The sequence below is a fragment of the Struthio camelus genome, chromosome 7 (assembly GCF_040807025.1).
Source record: "Struthio camelus isolate bStrCam1 chromosome 7, bStrCam1.hap1, whole genome shotgun sequence".
Taxonomy (NCBI): domain Eukaryota; kingdom Metazoa; phylum Chordata; class Aves; order Struthioniformes; family Struthionidae; genus Struthio; species Struthio camelus.
In genome coordinates this window covers 10,449,148-10,467,590 of record NC_090948.1, presented here as the reverse complement: position 1 = coordinate 10,467,590, position 18,443 = coordinate 10,449,148, and the positions used below count along the sequence as shown (strand labels likewise).

General features: G+C 36.8%; 1 protein-coding gene across 3 annotated transcripts in view; it reads left to right on the top strand.

Annotated features, from left to right (window-relative positions):
- The first annotated feature begins 59 nt into the window (after positions 1–59).
- NHLRC2 (NHL repeat containing 2) overlaps positions 60–18,443 on the top strand; it is a 35,036-nt gene continuing 16,652 nt past the window's right edge. The window contains exons 1-6 of one of the 3 annotated variants that reach the window (XM_068951675.1): positions 2,739–2,865; positions 8,386–8,529; positions 9,257–9,310; positions 10,317–10,772; positions 12,973–13,094; positions 14,688–14,817. In XM_068951675.1, coding sequence (XP_068807776.1) covers positions 8,466–8,529; positions 9,257–9,310; positions 10,317–10,772; positions 12,973–13,094; positions 14,688–14,817 — 826 coding nt within the window. In that variant the 5' untranslated portion in view covers positions 2,739–2,865; positions 8,386–8,465. Of the gene's footprint in view, positions 465–2,712; positions 2,866–8,385; positions 8,530–9,256; positions 9,311–10,316; positions 10,773–12,972; positions 13,095–14,687; positions 14,818–18,443 lie in introns of those variants that run through there. The other 2 variants (XM_068951674.1, XM_068951676.1) reach the window with 2 other exon arrangements.

The following is an 18,443-nucleotide window of genomic DNA, read 5'->3' as shown; positions in this document are numbered from 1 at the left end:
CTAGGCGGGAAAAAAGGCTGTGCTGAATCTGCTGAGCTGAAATCACCACTAGGGATTTTCTTCACGAATATGCTACCGAGAATATCAGAGCTATGAAAAAACACAAATTTAATTAGAAGCGGCCTCTCTTTAAAACACACGATTTTTTTCGTGTTTGTACTTAGGGGATTTTTTTTTTCAATTGCGCCTTCGTTTTTCTCGTGTCGCCCGCGGGAGCTGTCGAATATGGGAAGGGGAAAAGGCAGGCCAGTAAACAGCGGCCCTGCCCCGGCGCGGCCGGGCTGGCCCAGGAGGCGCCATGGCGGCGGCGGGGGGCCTGGCGGCGCTCCTGCCCGCCCAGACCCAGCTGGAGTACGCCTTGCTGGACGCCGACACCCCCCAGGAGAAGGAGAACTTGGTCTACCAGTACCTGAAGAAGATGGACAGCCGGGAGCGGGACCTAGCGTTGCCCGAGCTCGGCAGAGGTGGGTGGCGGGGCCCGAGCGGGTCAGGCCGGCCTCCCCCCCAAGGGAGCGGAGCGGAGCGGAGCTGCTCGGGGCCGCGGGCGGCGGCAGCTGGGCCCCCCTCCCGCGGGGCCGAGCCCTGGCTCCCGCCCTCCGGGGTGTGGTGTCTTCCTTGAAGCCCTGCTGCCCGAGGGGGTGTGTAATTACAGCCCCGTTAGTTTAAGGCCTCGCTAACTGTCTTTTTTTTTTTTTTTCCGAAAAAGAAAGTATTCGTCTTAGCTGCGAGAAATATGACTCCAGAAAGTATCATCAGGAAAAGACAAGTGCAAAGAATTCCTCTGTAAACGCTTTGTTAGTGTTTGTAAAAATATATTCTTTAAAATTTCTCTCCTAAACTTCTGATACGTAGCTTCAGTATTTAACTGTTCTTAATAAAACATTTCTCTGCAATATATGGATATCTGCCCTCGGCCAGTCAGTGGTCTCGCCTTACTCGTTCTGTCAGCTTCCTCTTGAGCTCTGTTGGTTTCACTGCAGCCCCTTGTTTCCCAGCTCTCTCCCCGTGACTTACCTGCACTTGTCAATTTTCATGTTTCTGAAAATACAAACTATGCAGGAGGTTTCATGCTCATTCAGTGGTGTGTCCATTTCCCTTTCGCACATTTCACACATTTCTATATCTCTTTTTACACTCAGCATGAATCAAGGGTTAAGTCTTGTAAGATCTTGTAAGTCCTGCTCGGAGTCCTGGTCACCTCATGAGACACTCTGGAACTATGAGAGCTCATGAAAGGAGTTTGCAAGATGAAGACCTAAAAAGATAAATGTCAGGGTTAAAATCACATACGTATCATGGGACTGAATTCTGATTTCTAACCCATCAAGTAAAGTGAATACTCTTTCTCTCTGCATTTGGATTCCTGAATTGAACTTTCACTTTTGTGATTAGTGTCATTTCACCTTTTATAGTCTTTCAAAGCTAATGTTCTCTTCTGAAAAGCAGCTCAAATAAATAGTAAACATTTTTCATTTACAGCATATTTTGATATAAGATGCTTTAGTGAAAAAGGGAGCAGTACCATTAAATAAATAAATAACATACTCTTTTAAAAAGGAAACATTTATGAAGTTTATGCATGATTTCCTCAGTGTACAGGCAGGGTTTTACTAAGGGTTTACTAAGTCTTATTATTGTCGCCAAAACAATGACTGTGTGTTCATCCATTTATGTTTATATGTGTGTAAGTAGTGAGTAGCCCTTCTCTTAGTGAAGCAGAAAACAATCCTCCTGCTGACTTGAGTAGCAGTAACTTGTTCTGGGGATGTGGGAAATAAAAACATAGTTTGCTGAAACTGTGGAATTTTTGGATATTTTTAGGTTATCAAAGCACGCGTGTACATTTTTTTAAAAGTAGTCCTTTAAAAATTTGTATTTTTCCCATTATTTTAAGAAATGTTCGGTGATAATAAGGGCCAAACATATTGTAGGTTTTTTATTTCCTACCTTGATATCAGTTTCCTATGGGATCAGAGGATTATTAGTTGCCTCTTTGTGTGTACGTGCATAAAATGAGAAAACACTGCCTTAATGTCTCTTATCGAGTGTTTGAAAATAAATGAGCAGAAGTAGTATAGTATTTCAGGTATATCTGAAAGAGTTTTAGTTCTTGGAAATCAGCATATAACGTCATTAATTTATACCTATCGTTTCAAACTTCTCAAACTCAATATCAAAACGATAAATACAGAAATATTTCAGTAGTCTCCGATATTACTTCTTTACAAAAATGTAAACTCTAAGAGTTTAGCAGGTTTTTATCTGCTTACAAGCATGTACTTGTTGAATTCAAAATAAATAAGTATTACCCATATGATCTTCTTAGGGGTTGGATAATCTAGATCATGCTTTACAATAGATGAAAATTGTTCTAAGGCCTGCATGTGCTTTCCGTTAAAAGGCACCTATTTAAATATATAATCTGCACTTTCAATATTACATGAAATCCTGTTAACTTAATAATTTTTCTTAATATTACTTAATAATTAATACATTTTATTTGCTAATTATGAAAAATGTGGAGCATAAAGGTGAGTTTGATAAATGTAAGACTTTTGGTTTGCCTTCCTATCCGGACAGAAAGTGATACAGAACATTTTTGAAGTGAACTGTACTAGGAATGTTGTCTGTTTTTGTGGAAGTTAAGTATAAAGGAATGCCTTTGCCTACCCCTCCTCCCTAATTTGGATACCTCTTTTCTCTGAATTCCAGATTTACAGTGGCTAAACACTGAAAGTCCTATTTCTCTTCACAAAGACCTTTGTGGAAAAGTGGTGGTGTTGGATTTTTTTACTTACTGCTGCATCAATTGTTTGCACTTACTGCCTGATCTCCATGCCTTAGAGCACCAGTACTCTGATAAAGGTAAAAGTGCTTTGGCTTGCTTAGAACAGAATTTCCTGGCAGTGTTGCAGGTGGAGTAGCTGAGTCATTTTGTTGCTCATTACTAAAAGCTGGCAAAATTTCAGGGGTGCCTAAAAGTGTCTTCTAATCTTTTACGTAACCTAGTAAAGGTGACTGTTTGTAATCCCATCACACTTTCAAATGGGGTTAGATATGGTAGCTATTGCGTCTGTGTAATTAAAGAAACGGGAGGTGTACTTAAAGCCCAAACCTGATCTTCTCATAAATACAGCTATTTGAAAAATGCTGCACAAGGATGTAAGATAGGGGCTCGAAATTAACATTTGTATGTAACCCTCTGGATTTGACTTAGGAACCAACTCTTGAGTAGGACATAGAACAAGCGGTAGAACGGATGTAGATAAGATTACCTTCCCCCCGACCCTGTTCTAACTGAAAAATCAAAACATGTAAACTTGACGTGGGATTGTTTTGGTATTTCCTGCAGCATCACCTTATTTTCCATGAGTGGTTCTCTTTGCTCTGGAGAGAGATTAAAGCACATTAAATGCAGGTCTGTGAAAAAATCTCCATCTCTCTCTGATTGAATAAAAATGCAGGACAGTTACTATTTAGAATTTAATCTCTTGTCATCATGATGACAAGAGGCAGAGGTAAGCTTTATTCTTACGCAGTGTTGCAGCAGCCACTAACTTACCAAGGATATTTTAAGTTTTAACGCTGAGATGTAAAACAATATCACTTTCAGTCCTCAAATATTTGTATTAAATATAATAGTAAAATAACATTACTTTATAATGCTTAATAAGATTTTGATTCTCCGTTAGCCTTTCTGATTGATTTTCATTTTGCCAGCATTTATTTTCATGTATTGCCTGCTTTCACTGGAAAAAGAAATTACATTTTTCTGTAAGAAATTCCACTGTATGTTGTAAATTTGCACAGTGCTTTACAGAACACTTAACTAGACTGATTTTTCTGCACTGAAAAACTTAGCTTTTTGCTTCAGATTAATTTGAGATCTGCTGTGATGGTTTCAGATATAAGGAACTTTATTCATCTAATGAAAAAAACTGTCTAGCATTTTTGTGGGGAGGGAAGCTGTTTTAAGTGGGGAGGTAGCTGAGTTATAAATTTGGGCTACTCTGAACATCAGATATGCTAGGAAGAAGGTCTAAATTGAGATTTCAAAAGATTACACCAATTATACAATGAATAATGTCTTAAATGATAAACATTTTGTACTATAGTGTTACTGTATTCTGTAATACCCATATGTCTCGCATATCTTTCATCTCTTTTTTAAGACCAAATTATTAAAACAATTGCTAACCAAACATTGGTTGTTAACAGCCTCTCCTTACAAACTTACTCTTTAAAATACTTGAACATCTCTATTTCAGTGTAGAAAAGGCTGTAGCACTTTGAACTGAATTCATAGTCCAGTGGAGACATGTTTTTATTTTCATTTGAATTCTATTAAGCTTCCTGTCATAGGAGTTATTACTTGAGGAGAATACTTTGCTGATAGATGATTCATCGTTTTTGTATTTGAGATATCCTATTGTTCCCTGCAGGAACTGAAGATAGAAAAAAGATATTTGGGATGAAAGTGGAAAATGTAGATGGAGGGAGAAGGAAATGAGAGCAGGTGTGTGAGATGTTAATCTTAAATTTGATGTGGTAGGAAACAGGCTAGCAGGTGGATTCAGGAAGAGATTAATATGTTCGTATGGTTCAAACGAAAAAGAAAAATAAAATTTTTTTAGCTATAGTTTTCCCTTTTAGTTCTTTTCTGTTGTTTTCATGTGTAGATTGTGAACCTTTTGCTGGATTATTAAATTAAATGTTAACTATTTGAATTCTAGCATCACGCTAGTATAAAGCTATATATAGATATATGCATGTATACATATATCGAGGCAATAAAGGTTGAGTTTTTTTAGGCTGTAGACAAAAACTTCAGTAGAGAGTTTTATGTCAATGTGCTTCTTCGTCACTGAAGTGAGAATATTACTTATCAGTCACCAGGCAAAAGAGGAGAGGAGAGTCAGCTTGAGAAAGCTGAGAAAATTAAAGGTCTGAGGAGTAAGGTTAAAGAAGAAAGGATGTCTGACATATCAAAAAAAAAAAAAGAATTTCAAGATATATTAATGCAAATATCTTGGTGTTCAGTGCCTTGTGCTGGAGTTTCAGCCCATTTCAATCTGCTCTCTTTAGTTAAGGGAAGTCACTTCTGCCTTGGGGCAGGGAGGGCCAGCTTGACTTTTGGCTGGATGAGCTCTCCAATCTGTACCACCTTATGATTGTAGAAATGCTAATTTTGATGAAATCAAATGGCAAGGTCACTTCTTTTGAGAGCAGCATGTCATGTTGAATAGATAGTGAAACTGCAGCTGTACCAAACTTTAGGAGTATAAATATGGGACGTATTTGCACATTTGATCTACGTGTTTACAGTGCAATGGAAGTCATAGAGGGTGCTGACCTAGCAGACAATATTACTCAGAATGAAAACAATCATATTATCCTGCTAGAGCATCTATCTCAAAGTACATTTAGATCTTTAATCTGTTGTTGGAATATCTGAAGGAGTGTTTCCTATATCTTTCTGCTTAGCTGAGGACGCATTTCAGTATAGATAAAATTCATAGCACTGTCTTTTTCTTTGATTGTACACCAAGTACAGAAACTTTTGATATTCTGATACTGTTTTTATTGTTCACATGGTGTAAGTACCCTCTTACGCAGGAGTATGTTGGAACGTCAGCAATGCGATAATCAGACATGAGATGTGCAAACACAAGAAGCTGTTGTTTTAGGATAACCATCAAATCTGTCTTTGTGCATATGCACACATTTTTATTGTCTGGGACTTGAATAGATTTGTCTCAAAGACTACTTTCCATAGAATTAAATGGCTGCTCAGCATCTTTATCTGATATGCTCTTGCTGCTATCTTCAGTGGTGCTATTTTTGTTTTCAAAGTGGCATTCAGAAAGTTATTTTAAACTCCAGTGCAAATTCAGTTCACGTTATCAGCAGTCCAGAAATGACTTCTATAAGAGGGAGTACTTTTTATATATTCAGAAATAGCTTGGCAGAAGTCCAGTGTTATGCTCTGGTATAATCCTGCAAATAAAGTGTTTTAAATGGTGTGCATGCTTATATAGCCTAATGTAATATTTGTGAGTTCCTGCAAGAGCTTTCCTCATGAGATGGTATTTTATCCTATTTGTGCTGTACAGGTGTCAAGAATAGAATTCTTCTAACTTTGTTGATATTTTGGAAGGACAAGTGTAAGCACTGCTGCTGACACTATTATAGTGGAAATGTTTGACATGCTTCTGGAGTTCAACAGTTTATGATATTATGACTTCAACTATCTAATATTGCAACATGCTGTGCCTGTGGGATTAACAAAGACTGTATCAGTTATAGGGATTTTATAATCATGAACCTGTTTTATTCCACTAAGTTTCATCATTCTCCTGCTGTGCAGCTCTGTATCCTTTCCTGTTCTCATATTGAAATATTGCCATTCCTGCAGATGTTATACTTCTCCATTAACACTGTGTTATGGTTGAGGGAGGAGAAGGGCTAGAAGAGAAAAGTAGTTTTCCATTTCTCTGTAACCAAAGAAAAAGTCAACCTGAGACTGAATTAGATTTTTAGAAGGAAAGAAACTCCTCTGCGCTGAAATAATACAACTATGTAAGACCTGAAATAACTGCCTTTCTTAAATTTCTACCACAAAACCAACAAAGTAGATTACTTAAAATAAAAAACAAAATATGAATTTTGCTGCTAAAACAATAATGACTCTGGCAACCCTCCGTTATTATAGAGATAACTCATCAAATGCTAGCAATACCATGTGCATTACAGCAGAAAATTTCTTTCCTTGAATAGGTATCAGACAACCATATTGTATTTTGGAACACTGAGTCTCTTTTTGGAAGAAGGGAGTATTTATGCTTTGGTTTTATATTGAATAATACAGTAAAAAAGAGAGCAGCTACATTTTTCTGTCTTTTTTTGGTCATCTTAATTGTATGTGGTGCTATGGGGTTAGTCGATAATCTGTATTAAGTAACTATACGTTTAAGCTTCGAAACTTTTAAAAGTACTGTGAAGGCACTAGAGACAGCAGTACAGTTGTTCACGGTGGGAATGCTTTCATAAGTGGAGCTGGATTTTTGCATTGCAAAATAGAGAAATTGAATGTATGTTCCCAGAATACCAGCAGTTTGGAACAGCAAAGAAGAAAGCATGCTGTTAGGATTAGAAAGAAAACTGTTGGGATGGCAGCTTAGATAGCAAAGCTGTAAGGAGATGTAAGGATTTAGTAACAAGTGAATTGTAGAGATTTTTTAAGTGTGAGGAGAAGAAGCTTTAACTATATTGGGTTGCATGTTTTTACATGCACAGTTTATTTAAAAAAAAGAAAAAAAAGTTCTGCCGAGCAGCAGGAAAGGAAGGTATTTGCAGCTGTGCTTTTAGGTAGTCTGAAGAAGAGCAGCCTGAAGAAAAAGAGGCTGCGGTCTTAAATTCAAACCTGTTCAACTTGGATTACTGTTTTGGCAGTCGGGCCTTGAGGAATTTGAAATGCTGTAGAAAAAACAGTGGCAGGGTTTAGCAAAGACCCAAATGTAGTTGGTAGCTGCAGGTAAACGAGTCAAAGATTTCTGAACAGGAATGCGTTTGTATAACAGGAAGCATTCTTTATGTGCTAGGAAAATCAAGGATCATGAATTTGAGAAGAAAAACCTCCATTTTAGAATAAATTAGTCAAATTCAGTGTTGGCATAATATGGCATTGCTGACTGATTTTTAACTATTTGCTGAAAGAGTGAATGGAAGTGATTTTACTTGGTTAAATCTAAGGGCTGCTTGATCAAAAGCAGGTGGAGCTATGGAATTGAGTAGTATTTAAAAATAAATAAATAAAAAGGGTTAAACAACAGATAGCAGTCAGTAATGATAGTAGAGCTGTCAAACTTCTGTCTGGGAAGAGCAAATTATTCAGAGGATAGAGGGTAACACAAAGATGTCTAGCTAAGCAGACTCAACCTCTACCATAAAGAGAAGAGAACAGCATTAAAATTAGTACTGTCTTCAATTCAGAACCATGCCCTTGGCTGTAGTTGTTTACAGGTGTCTTTTGGGGGCCTTGGTTCAGGCCTTCTCTGGTCAGAGGGCTGGTCTCACTGCTCTTTAAACAGCAAACTCCTCTGATTGTGAGACCAGCCCTCTGACCAGAGAAGGCCTGAACCAAGGCCCAAAAAAGTCTGACTTGCTTATAGTAACACAGTACAGCAATTTTAAGTATTTGTATGAGCACAAATTAGTGCGGTTTAGGAATTTGATTTTGCCAAGCCTTATAAAGTTCTTCAGAGGTCTACACTGGTGGTGTTCCAAAGTAGAAGCGTTATCAGAATTGGATTAGATTGAATAAGATTTCTTCTTCCCCCACACCAACTTGTAGTGACTCCTTGGCTTTCTTTGCTTTTGGAATAGTTGCTGGTTGTACTACTACAAGCAATCCACCTGCAGGCGTTGGTGACTGGAGGAAGGAAGAAAATCCTACAAATATTTGAATGCTACTGATAAAAGAGTTTATAAATGCCAGATATTTTTATAGACCTGGCTATGGTGAAAAAAGTACGTTCATTTTTTCTGTTATCAAAATATTTTCAAATACTAACGTAAAATTAACTGGGATGGGTATGAACTGTAAAAATATTCTCCTTTCCCATTTAATTTCACTCCTCTCCTCAGAATGACACAAAAGATGAAAATTTAAAACTTTCACTTGCCTAAAGAAGTGTAAAGATCCCAGATGTTATTGTGGTTCCAAAATGCTAGCTAGTGCTATCCAGAAACATGAGTGATTTTTTTGATAAGTAGTAAGGTTAACTTCTAAGGATTTCCATTAGATTAACAGTTCTGGTTTAAAAGTATTGTATTGCAGCTTTCTACAGCTGCACGGTTACTGTTGTAACTTATTTTACTTGGGTTAGGAAAAATCTTAAATGCCTCCTTCTATCGTGATGGCTGTGAGCAGCAGACTCTGTAAATGGCTGTGTTCCAGAACTTGTTACTAGTGTTACTGAGAGCTCCAAAGTTTAAAAAAATCATCACAGAATTCACAAGTTACTTTGGCTATGAAAAGATTACGTTTATGCTTATAATATTCTCTAAATATGAAGTGAGACAAAGAAGTATAATATTGATGTATTGTACACTGCTTGCTTCATTTGGCAGAGATTTTGCTAGTAAAACGTAACTTAAAACCCTAAAAAATGGTGTAGTTTTTCTTTTGCTCCTAGAAAGTATTGAAAAGTGACTTGACTGAAGGAAGGCTCTTCGTTCTTTTTCTGTTGGGTAGGTAGGGAGAATGGAAAAGTTGGGGCTGCTTCCGTAATGTCTACATGTGGTAGAAGTAAGTAAATTTGCTTTTATCGCACAAATAAAAACAGCTGAAGCCTGAGCCATAGATTTTTGTCTCCATGCTTGATTTCATGAAAATGAGAAAATAAGCAATTCAGAGAAGCTGATTGCTTCCTTGTGTGCTTTTGATGGATTTCAGGGTTGGTGCCACATATGCAAAGTATGTGACTTGAATTATAATACTTTATTTTTGTGCAACACCTTTCGTATTAGGATCTCAAGTGAAGTTATCCTTATTATGGAAAACTTAAACCCTTCATAGTCTTTAGAGGCCAAATACAGAAATTAGGTTAAACGTGTGAAGAGGAGGCGCAAAAATCCATGATTAATCCTGTCTTAAAAAAAAAAAAAGAAAAAAGAAACGAAAAGAGGTTTCAAGCCTCATTTGTCACAAGCACTATTTGCCATGGTTTTCAGTGCTGCCAGTTTAGTTGAAATACAGAACACAGAACTGATTTCAGAAGCCTATACATTTTGTCACTATTTATCTAGAGTTAGATATTCCAGGATAACTCTGGACTTTCAGGGTTCAGTGTTATGCTTGTGACTTCTAGTTAGCAGTGGAAAATAATTCATTTTCTAAAACAAGATAATTGTGTTGGGGAATCAAAAGACAAAGAGCTGTGGTAAACACTTGAAAAAATAAGGTGTCAGGCGAACTGCTACAGCTTACCCATAATTATTTTGAAAGTGTTTTCTGCCTTTATATGTTGAGGTTCATGAATTCAAAAAAATTTATGCCATATTAAGTGTCAGCCAGCTGGGGAAGTGATGGTACTCAAGTTAAGTAATTTTACCGACAAATTATTTCTGAGTTTCAGTATTTTGTGTATATAGCTATATTCCTATTGAGATGTTATCTTTTTTTATTTGTTCAAATTCTCTGTCGTTATGGAATGCAGTAAGTCATGCTGTGAGATAACTGTGCTTCGTTTTTACTTTTTTATTAAATTCAGATACAAATATGTTTCAATGCAAAACTTTACTTTTCCTTTCAGATGGTCTTGTTATTATCAGTGTCCATTCAGCGAAATTCCCAAATGAAAAAGTTCTGGAAAACATTAAAAGTGCAGTTCTGAGATATAATATTACCCACCCTGTAGTGAATGATGCAGATGCAACACTTTGGCATGAACTAGAAGTGTCCTGCTGGCCAACTCTTGTCATTCTTGGGCCTCGTGGAAACATGCTGTTTTCACTTGTTGGAGAGGGACACAAAGAGAAGTTGTTTTTATTTACTTCTATAACCCTGAAGTTCTACAAAGAGAAAGGACAAATCAAAGATAACAGAATTGGAATAAAGCTGTACAGAGACTTGCTCCCACCTTCTCCCTTGCTATTTCCTGGGAAAGTGACCGTAGATAATTCAGGAGAAAGGTTGGTAATAGCAGACACTGGACATCACAGGATTTTGGTTACCCGGAAAAATGGTCAAATTCTACACACTATTGGAGGTAAGGTTATGCAAATTTCTTACAGTAATTTTATTTTATGAGTAGAATACATTCTCTGGGGCTACTAGGCTGATTCTCTTCTTAGAGCTTTTCTTATACTGACTTTTCTTAGAGTATCTAGCAGCTTATGTGTATTGGTAGGAAAAAAAATTTCTAGAATCACTTTCAGTGGATATTGGGGGGATATAGTACAGTACCATCAGTAGGAGTGCTCTGTTAATGCATCTGGTTGAGATGTCTACTGTTTTTTTCTTTGTTTTATTGACTAAGTAGTATTTTTTATGTTGTGTCCAACATGAAGCACAAATGGCATATTCTGTATTCTTACGTAAGAGTTGCACATGGGTTTAGATTTAAGCGATGTACATCCTACCACATACCTACCAGTAGCAAGGGAGGGAAAAGAGATAATAATGCCTCTCTTCCCAGTAGAAGATGTTTTGTTTTGTTTTGTTTTGTTTTTTAAATCACAAGCATCTCTTTGTAGGATCCTTGTTTGGTTTTGCGAGGAGGGGAGAATTATTTTTTAGAACAGTGGCAGTGTACTAATGCATAGGCACTTGAAAATGAAGTTGCTTAAACATTTATGAGAAGGCCTGTGTTCTCATGAAAATTCAAGTTGAACATGTAAACAAGTGATCAAAATAGAGAAGTTAAGTATTTTAAATTTACTTTTGTTACAAGCCTTTTATTAATAACATTTCTGCTTTAAAAATCTAGTATCTCTTTGTTGTCATAAATTGCTATCTGCTCTACAATGCAAATCAAGAAAATTCAGTTGAACTTGCCCACTTTTTGTATGTCTTATTCTTTCATAAATGAAACATTCAGAATTATTCTTTTTTTATCTAGTACGCTGATCAAAAGTACAGCTTGATGTACCAGGTACATAGCTGCTAGGACAGTCCATTTACAAGCAGCCGTTATAGACAGATTTAGGAAAGGTTTGTATCCTCAAACCATTGAAACAATGGTTCATTCGTGTCTCCGAATCAAGACCTGTATGTGACGTGGGGTATATTACTTAATCTAGTATTGACTAATGCCTGAGCTGTGGTGGGAATAGTACCAGCTTTATAATAAAGTACCAGTGGCATTGCTGTTTAAGCAAGGAGGAGAATTTCTCATTCTTTGAAGCAATACTACATTGAAAAGACAGACTAATTATTCAAGTTAACCTGATAAAGGCGTCAGTCTTAATGCCCTTCCATAAGGAAATTACAGATGGGTTTTTTTATGATGAAACTCAAGGAATCTGGTTTCTGTTTGATCTGTCAGATGCGCTCTCTGTCAACAGGGTACGCTTTTGTATTCTGGGATATTCATTAAATAGCAACTCAGAGGGAAGTGTCCTAACCTCTGAGCTGATACCACCTGTGGCCCTCTGTGCTCTTCCGTAGGAATTTGCACCCTGGAGCTTACCAAGGGGAACTAGTGGAATGTGACACAGTAGCACCCCTGCGCTTCCTGTTTAATAATGTCTAAGCTGTCTTCTGACAGTTAGTTGTGGAAGCTGTGTATTTTAGTGACTCAGTTAAATGAGTCTGTGGGCAGAAAATAATGTAATGAAGCTGATCATACAGTAATAAATGTGGGAATACACAAAGGTTGAAATTACTATGTGTCATAAATCATGATGCAAACATAACAACTCATGTATCTAAATGTCTTCTGTTGACAGATACTGCTAATGCACTTTAAATGTTACTCCCTCTAAAATATGATCCTTACCTTCATACTGTTTCATTCAGGTCATGTTTCCTCTCTCTCTCTTGATTATGCTATGCAGAAGCCTGCCACTCCATCATTTTCACTGTTCTTTCATGTAATTAGTCCATGTCATCTTTTTGCTAATTATTATTCATGAGAAAATGCTGCTGAGTATTAGTTTCATTTGTAATTTACACCAAAACCTAAATCAATGAAATGAAATAAAGTTTTGGAATTTAAAATCTTTGCTGCTGGCTTGCAGCGATCAGGAATAAAAAGACCAAGTTTCTTACCTGCTATTATTGCTGTTCTCTCTTAATGCAGTGAAACAGGAGCAATTTAGACCCTTATTAAGACCTTTCTTTAGAGAATAAGCCAAAGATGCAGAGAACATAGGTAGAAAGAGGGGAAAATGTAATAGCACCTGATTGTGGTCATTGTTGTCACAAAGCACAGTGATTAAAATGAGTTTGCTTTGTTTCATTGATAGGTCCCAACAGCGGAAGAAAAGACGGAAGATTTTCGGAGGCAGCTTTCAACTCACCTCAAGGGATCGCTATAAAGAATAATGTTATTTATGTAGCTGATACAGAAAATCATCTAATTAGAAAGGTAATTTTTCCATAAGACAATTCAAAATTTGATCTATTAGAGCTTGTCCCACCTACACAAGTGAAAATTTACACCAAATGAATTATTTTACTTTTGGCCTAATATCTTATAAGTAAATACTGTAGTGCACTTTGTCTTTTAAAGAGCTACATATACTTATACATCCTTTCAAATGGAGATGATATGCACTACTTGTTCTAACGTAGCTTTTAAAAAAAAAAAAAAAACTAGTATTTCTTGCTTTCTTGTTGTGAGACACATCTTTTCTTAGTATTAGAAGCAGATTGGAAGCAGAAATTGTTTTTACTTCATTTCCAATTATCTAAAGTTACTGTTCTTTTATGGTTCAATGGATTTCTAAACTTGTTACTTAGCTGTTAGCGTTTACAAATGACAGGTGACTGGTTTAATTTGAGAGTAGTCTCCATGTGAATTTTTGAATTAAACACAAGGTTTTGGCACATAGGAACATTAGTCAGTATAAATTGTAGTTGGATCTTAAATTTGCTTGTCTGGGTGTCTGATTCATTATCAGAGGAGGTACATGCTGACTTAATTTGGGGCGCCTTCATACTGTTAAATTGGCTCTTTGTATCTCACTTTAAAGCCCTAGTCTACAAACTCTCTGCGTTGCTTACATTCTAGTTCGCTCCCAAGCGTTGTTCTGGAAAGGACTAAGGTGCCCTATTGATAAGGAAGCAGTGTTAAGGAAAAAACAGTAGTTTGTTCCAGAGTCCTCATCTTACTGATATTCATCACGGTAGCCTGGAGACCACGGATAATTAAGTGGTGTGGGTAACAAAGATAGCACAAGGACAGCTGAAGATTTGGGTCATACTGCTTCAGCATTTTTCGTGGTAATTAACTGTTGCCTTTCATCTAAACATGCCATCAGGATATTCCAGGATTAAAGAATTAAGGTAATATAACAGCTACAGGTACATGCTTTGAACTGCTTATGCAGGACACAGGCTATGCAAAAGGGAGGCATTTATTGTTACAAAAATTATAAGATGCTATGCATGCAAGACTACTTTTTTACATAATCGTCACAATAAATTCATGAGAGGTATTGGAAGTGACTTAGAAAATAAACAAAAAGGGAGGGAAAGAGAAAGGCATTTAGAGGGCAGAAATGAAATAAAAGTATTTTTTCCTCCAGGACATGAGTTATTTGTAAGACTTGCTAGTGAAATAAATTGCAAAAATAAGTTACTTTGGACAGATTATCATATATAGAGATGTGAGGTACTGTTACAGTATTTGAGTTTTTGTAGCATATTCCATTAGAACTGATTTAAAATGAAACATCCACATCTACTGTCCATCTGAACGCTTCTCTGGAAAATTTTTGTACTTTTTTTTCCAGAGGTTCTGACCAAAACTTGACAGATCAGTGCCATTTTTGTGCAGTTGGAAGAGAAATTGAAGCATTCTTTTTTTTTTCCCTATGTAAAGAAATACCTGAAATTTGTTGGGGTTTGGTTTCTCTTTGTCAGCAAAGATCCTCTGTTTTTAACGTTTAGCTCAGGTTATCTGTATTGACTCAGCTTGCTGTTGTACATTCAGTTTGTATAATTTTGTTTCATATAGATTGACCTAGAATTAGAGATCGTGAGCACTGTTGCAGGTGTTGGCATACAAGGCGTTGACAAAGAAGGTGGAGCAAAAGGAGAAGAACAGCCCATCAGCTCTCCGTGGGATGTGGTCTTTGGAAATTCGAGTATTGTATCAGTTGAGATTTTAACTTCTTTTATTTACACATGCATGACTGTTTGCTAAATATTTTCCTTTTTTGGTAATCTGAGATACGAAAAAGGAAAGAATTACTTTACTTTACAGCCAAGTTTAAAAACCAGTGGTTTCTTCAGCAAAAATACCATAGCTGTCACCGGAGATCGAGTTTCTGTTTTGGATCCTGAAAAAGCGTGGACCTCTATTATCTGAGATGAAGGCAAATTTTTTTTTGTAGCAAGTTATATAATTACGGTATCTAAATAGAAAAGGAGGTTGTGATTACTGTTGCTAGGCTAATGCTTTATGCCAGCCTCAATGAAGAAGCATATGCGTTTTATAGGAAGTGGATGTTACCTAAAAGTTCCTTTTCTTGACTCCACAGACGTGTCGGACCGTTTGTAAATACTGGAGTTTGTGACCTATATTTCTTACAGTTCAAGTGACATAAAATCATTAGACTGAAGATCATAGTAGATTCAGGCTGATAGTAGAGGAATATCTCAGGAAAAGCCTTGCAAGCATCGGGGTAAAAACAAAATCTTTGCATAGCAGGAAAGATGCAAGTATCAGCTTCCAAGGATGTAATGAGCTTTTTCTTTCCTGATCCACCTAACACGTACCTGAGCTTGGCATCACATAGCTGTGATGCTGTTGACTGTTACTAGCTGTGAGTTTCTACTTTCTCATTTCTCATACTCTACTTTCTCATTTAGTTCTCCTTTCAGTATAATTTACAAGTTGGAACTGCAGTTTCTTAACAATGAGCAATCAATGTTTAAGTGTGACATTAAACTCTGAAGTCAGCATTTTGGGCATAAAACTCGACTGCTAACATTGGATTTTCTTGAATCTGCAGTTGAAGGGGTGAGGAAGAGCATAACAATTGCAGCATGATTTACATCTGTTATCTTTAAATTAGAAGTGCTTTGCAAAAGTAGTAATTAGAACATTTTACTGACCTGAAAGCATGTTATAGTCTTGGGAGAAAATCCAGGAGAAAGAAAAATCTCAAATTTAGTTTAAGGGAACATAAAACTATTTCATAAATGCAGATCTTTGGAAACCTCCTGATGCAAATATGTTCTCAGTATAGACAGTAATGTACCACCAGCGGCTTTGAGTACTAAAATAAGCAACAGTCACCAACTTTTAGATTTAATATTTTTACTAATGTGACTTCTACAAAGAAAGCCCAGCATTCTATATTGGAAAGTTCTGCCAATGACTCTTACACATTGTCTGTGTTAAGGATGTAGAGTCCTGTTTGCATGAGGAAAGAGGAGTACCTAAAAGAGAGTCTCACCAGATGTGGGATGCTATAAATGAAGGCACAAGTTTTTTTGAATATTGTCTTATCGGCTCGTGCTGGTGTGGTCCAGTAGACTGTTTTGTGATCAGATGCCATGGTTTTCACGCTGTCCTGAACTGGCGAGCTGATCTCTGTGGGATGTTGTGGCAAAGCTGTTTCACAGATCAGCAAGGAGGGAGACTAATAACTCATCATAGGTATTGCCCCACTGTTTCAGAAACTTAAGCGGAGTAACAGAGCTATTCAAAGTACCCTGTAATTTTACATATTATTTTTCATGATGCTTCCTTCTGCTTCTGCCAATAGCTGAGTATCTGTTGATATTTTTTTTTATTTCTGAGAGCTCTGCTTGTTAAATGAAATGTTAATTGCTATGATTGTTATCAACATGAACATAGTCATCACTCAATTAGTCACCCATAGAGAATTAGTCACCTATACTGTTTACAATCGATTGCTGAGTTCCTGTCACTGCTTTTATGCAAATCAAATCTTTTAAACGCACTCTGTTCAGAGCAGTATAGATTTTTTTCATATTCAGTTAGATCCTATCTGTCAGTTATCTATTTAGATCTTTATCAAAATACAGTATAACCTGTGAGTTAAGAGGAGATGAAATCAATTTAATTTCCTTCTTTGAGAGGGTAATAAGCCAAATATATAAGAACTTTTTGTTTTGTTTTAATTTGTTTTTTAAGACTTTTGATACCATTTTGTGTGAGCAAAGTAAGCTAGGGAAAAAGACTTGATGAAATTACTATAATACATAAAATTATTTAGAAAACTATGACTAGAAAGAGTTGAAAACAGAGGAGTTACACTGAGTAGAATGTTGGCAGGAGTCTGTTCCTGATCCCAGTAACACCCAAGTGGAAAGGACAGCCAGTGCACTGATGAAAAGATAAGTTCAAAATAACTTAGATTCCCTGGAAATATGACCTGGAAAAATTTAGTGTTATTTGCAATGAAGAAGTACATACAAAGGAATGGTCAAATATGTAGAAAACTGCAGTGTGAAAGAGAGTAATCTTGTTTTTCAGGTCCATGGTGGGTGGGACAAGAACTGGCATGAAAACAAACGGTAAAATTGGTAAAATTTACTGACTGACAAAATTATAGAGTCTTCTGTTTACAAGCATTGAAAAACAGGTTAGACAATCTTTCAGCAATGAGCTGGATGTATTTAGTATCTCCTTGGAGAAGAATAGCGAACTAGATCACTTCCTGGAGGCTCTTTCAGTCATTATTTATTAGTCTTTGGAAGATTTGCACTGTTTCATCCTCTCCTTGGAGTACAGGGTTGTTTGTCACTAAAAGACATTTCTTCCTAAAAAAGACATTTCTTCACTAAAAGACATTTTCATTAACAACCCTCGGAATAGTGTATTGGGGCACGCTGTTACCTGGAGTAATATATACCCTGGATAAATACCCTGGAGTAATATATACCCTGGATAGATGCTCTGGAATAATGTGTTGAGGAGTTGGGTTTTACTCATTTCAGGATTAATTCAGTTTTGAATAGAAAATACCTCGTGTGTGAAATCCGTCAGCCATTTTTAATGTTGGAGAAAATATACAAATCCTTTTAAAAAAAAGTTTGCGTGTGGGACAAAGTTATATTAATTGTGCAGATTACTTACAAAAGTATCCTTTTCGCACTGCTGCCTTTTCCCGTTGTCCTTTTCTTTTGCAGAGAAAATGTGGGAAAGTTGGCATAAAGCACAGACAAAGACTATTTGACTGTACCATCCTAGGGTAGAGTACCCCAGTCCTGCTTACTTTAAGATAGCTTCCTTCTGTGTTCCCTGAGACTGAAAATCTCTTGCAGGGAGCTGCCTCAGTTCCTCCCCCCTCACGCTCTTTCCTAACAGGCTTGTATTGTCAAAGCTGAATTAATTCAGCCACGGCTATTCTCAGTGCAGCCTGCTTGAAGCCTTATGTGTGGCAGTATGATGCCACATTTGTTTTAGTAGATTTATAGCTTTTTTTCTTGCTGTAAAAATTATACGAAAATTAACTGACATCACAAATGGTGGAATTCAAGTAGAGTGCTTATGGCTGAACTCAGCGTAGCAATCTGTATGCGCTGGGTCTTAGGGAGTCATTCTGATGGATTTAGCATACAGACCTAAAATGAAACATTTCAAAACATACCCAGGAATGGTAAGCCACTGGCAGAAGTACTTACGTGTCTACTTGTGCAGAATTTTGATAGTGCCAGTGTATAGATTGTAAGATAAGTGGTTTTTAGGGGACTAGGACTACAGGATGCACTTAAATCAACAGTTTCAAGGGCCTTT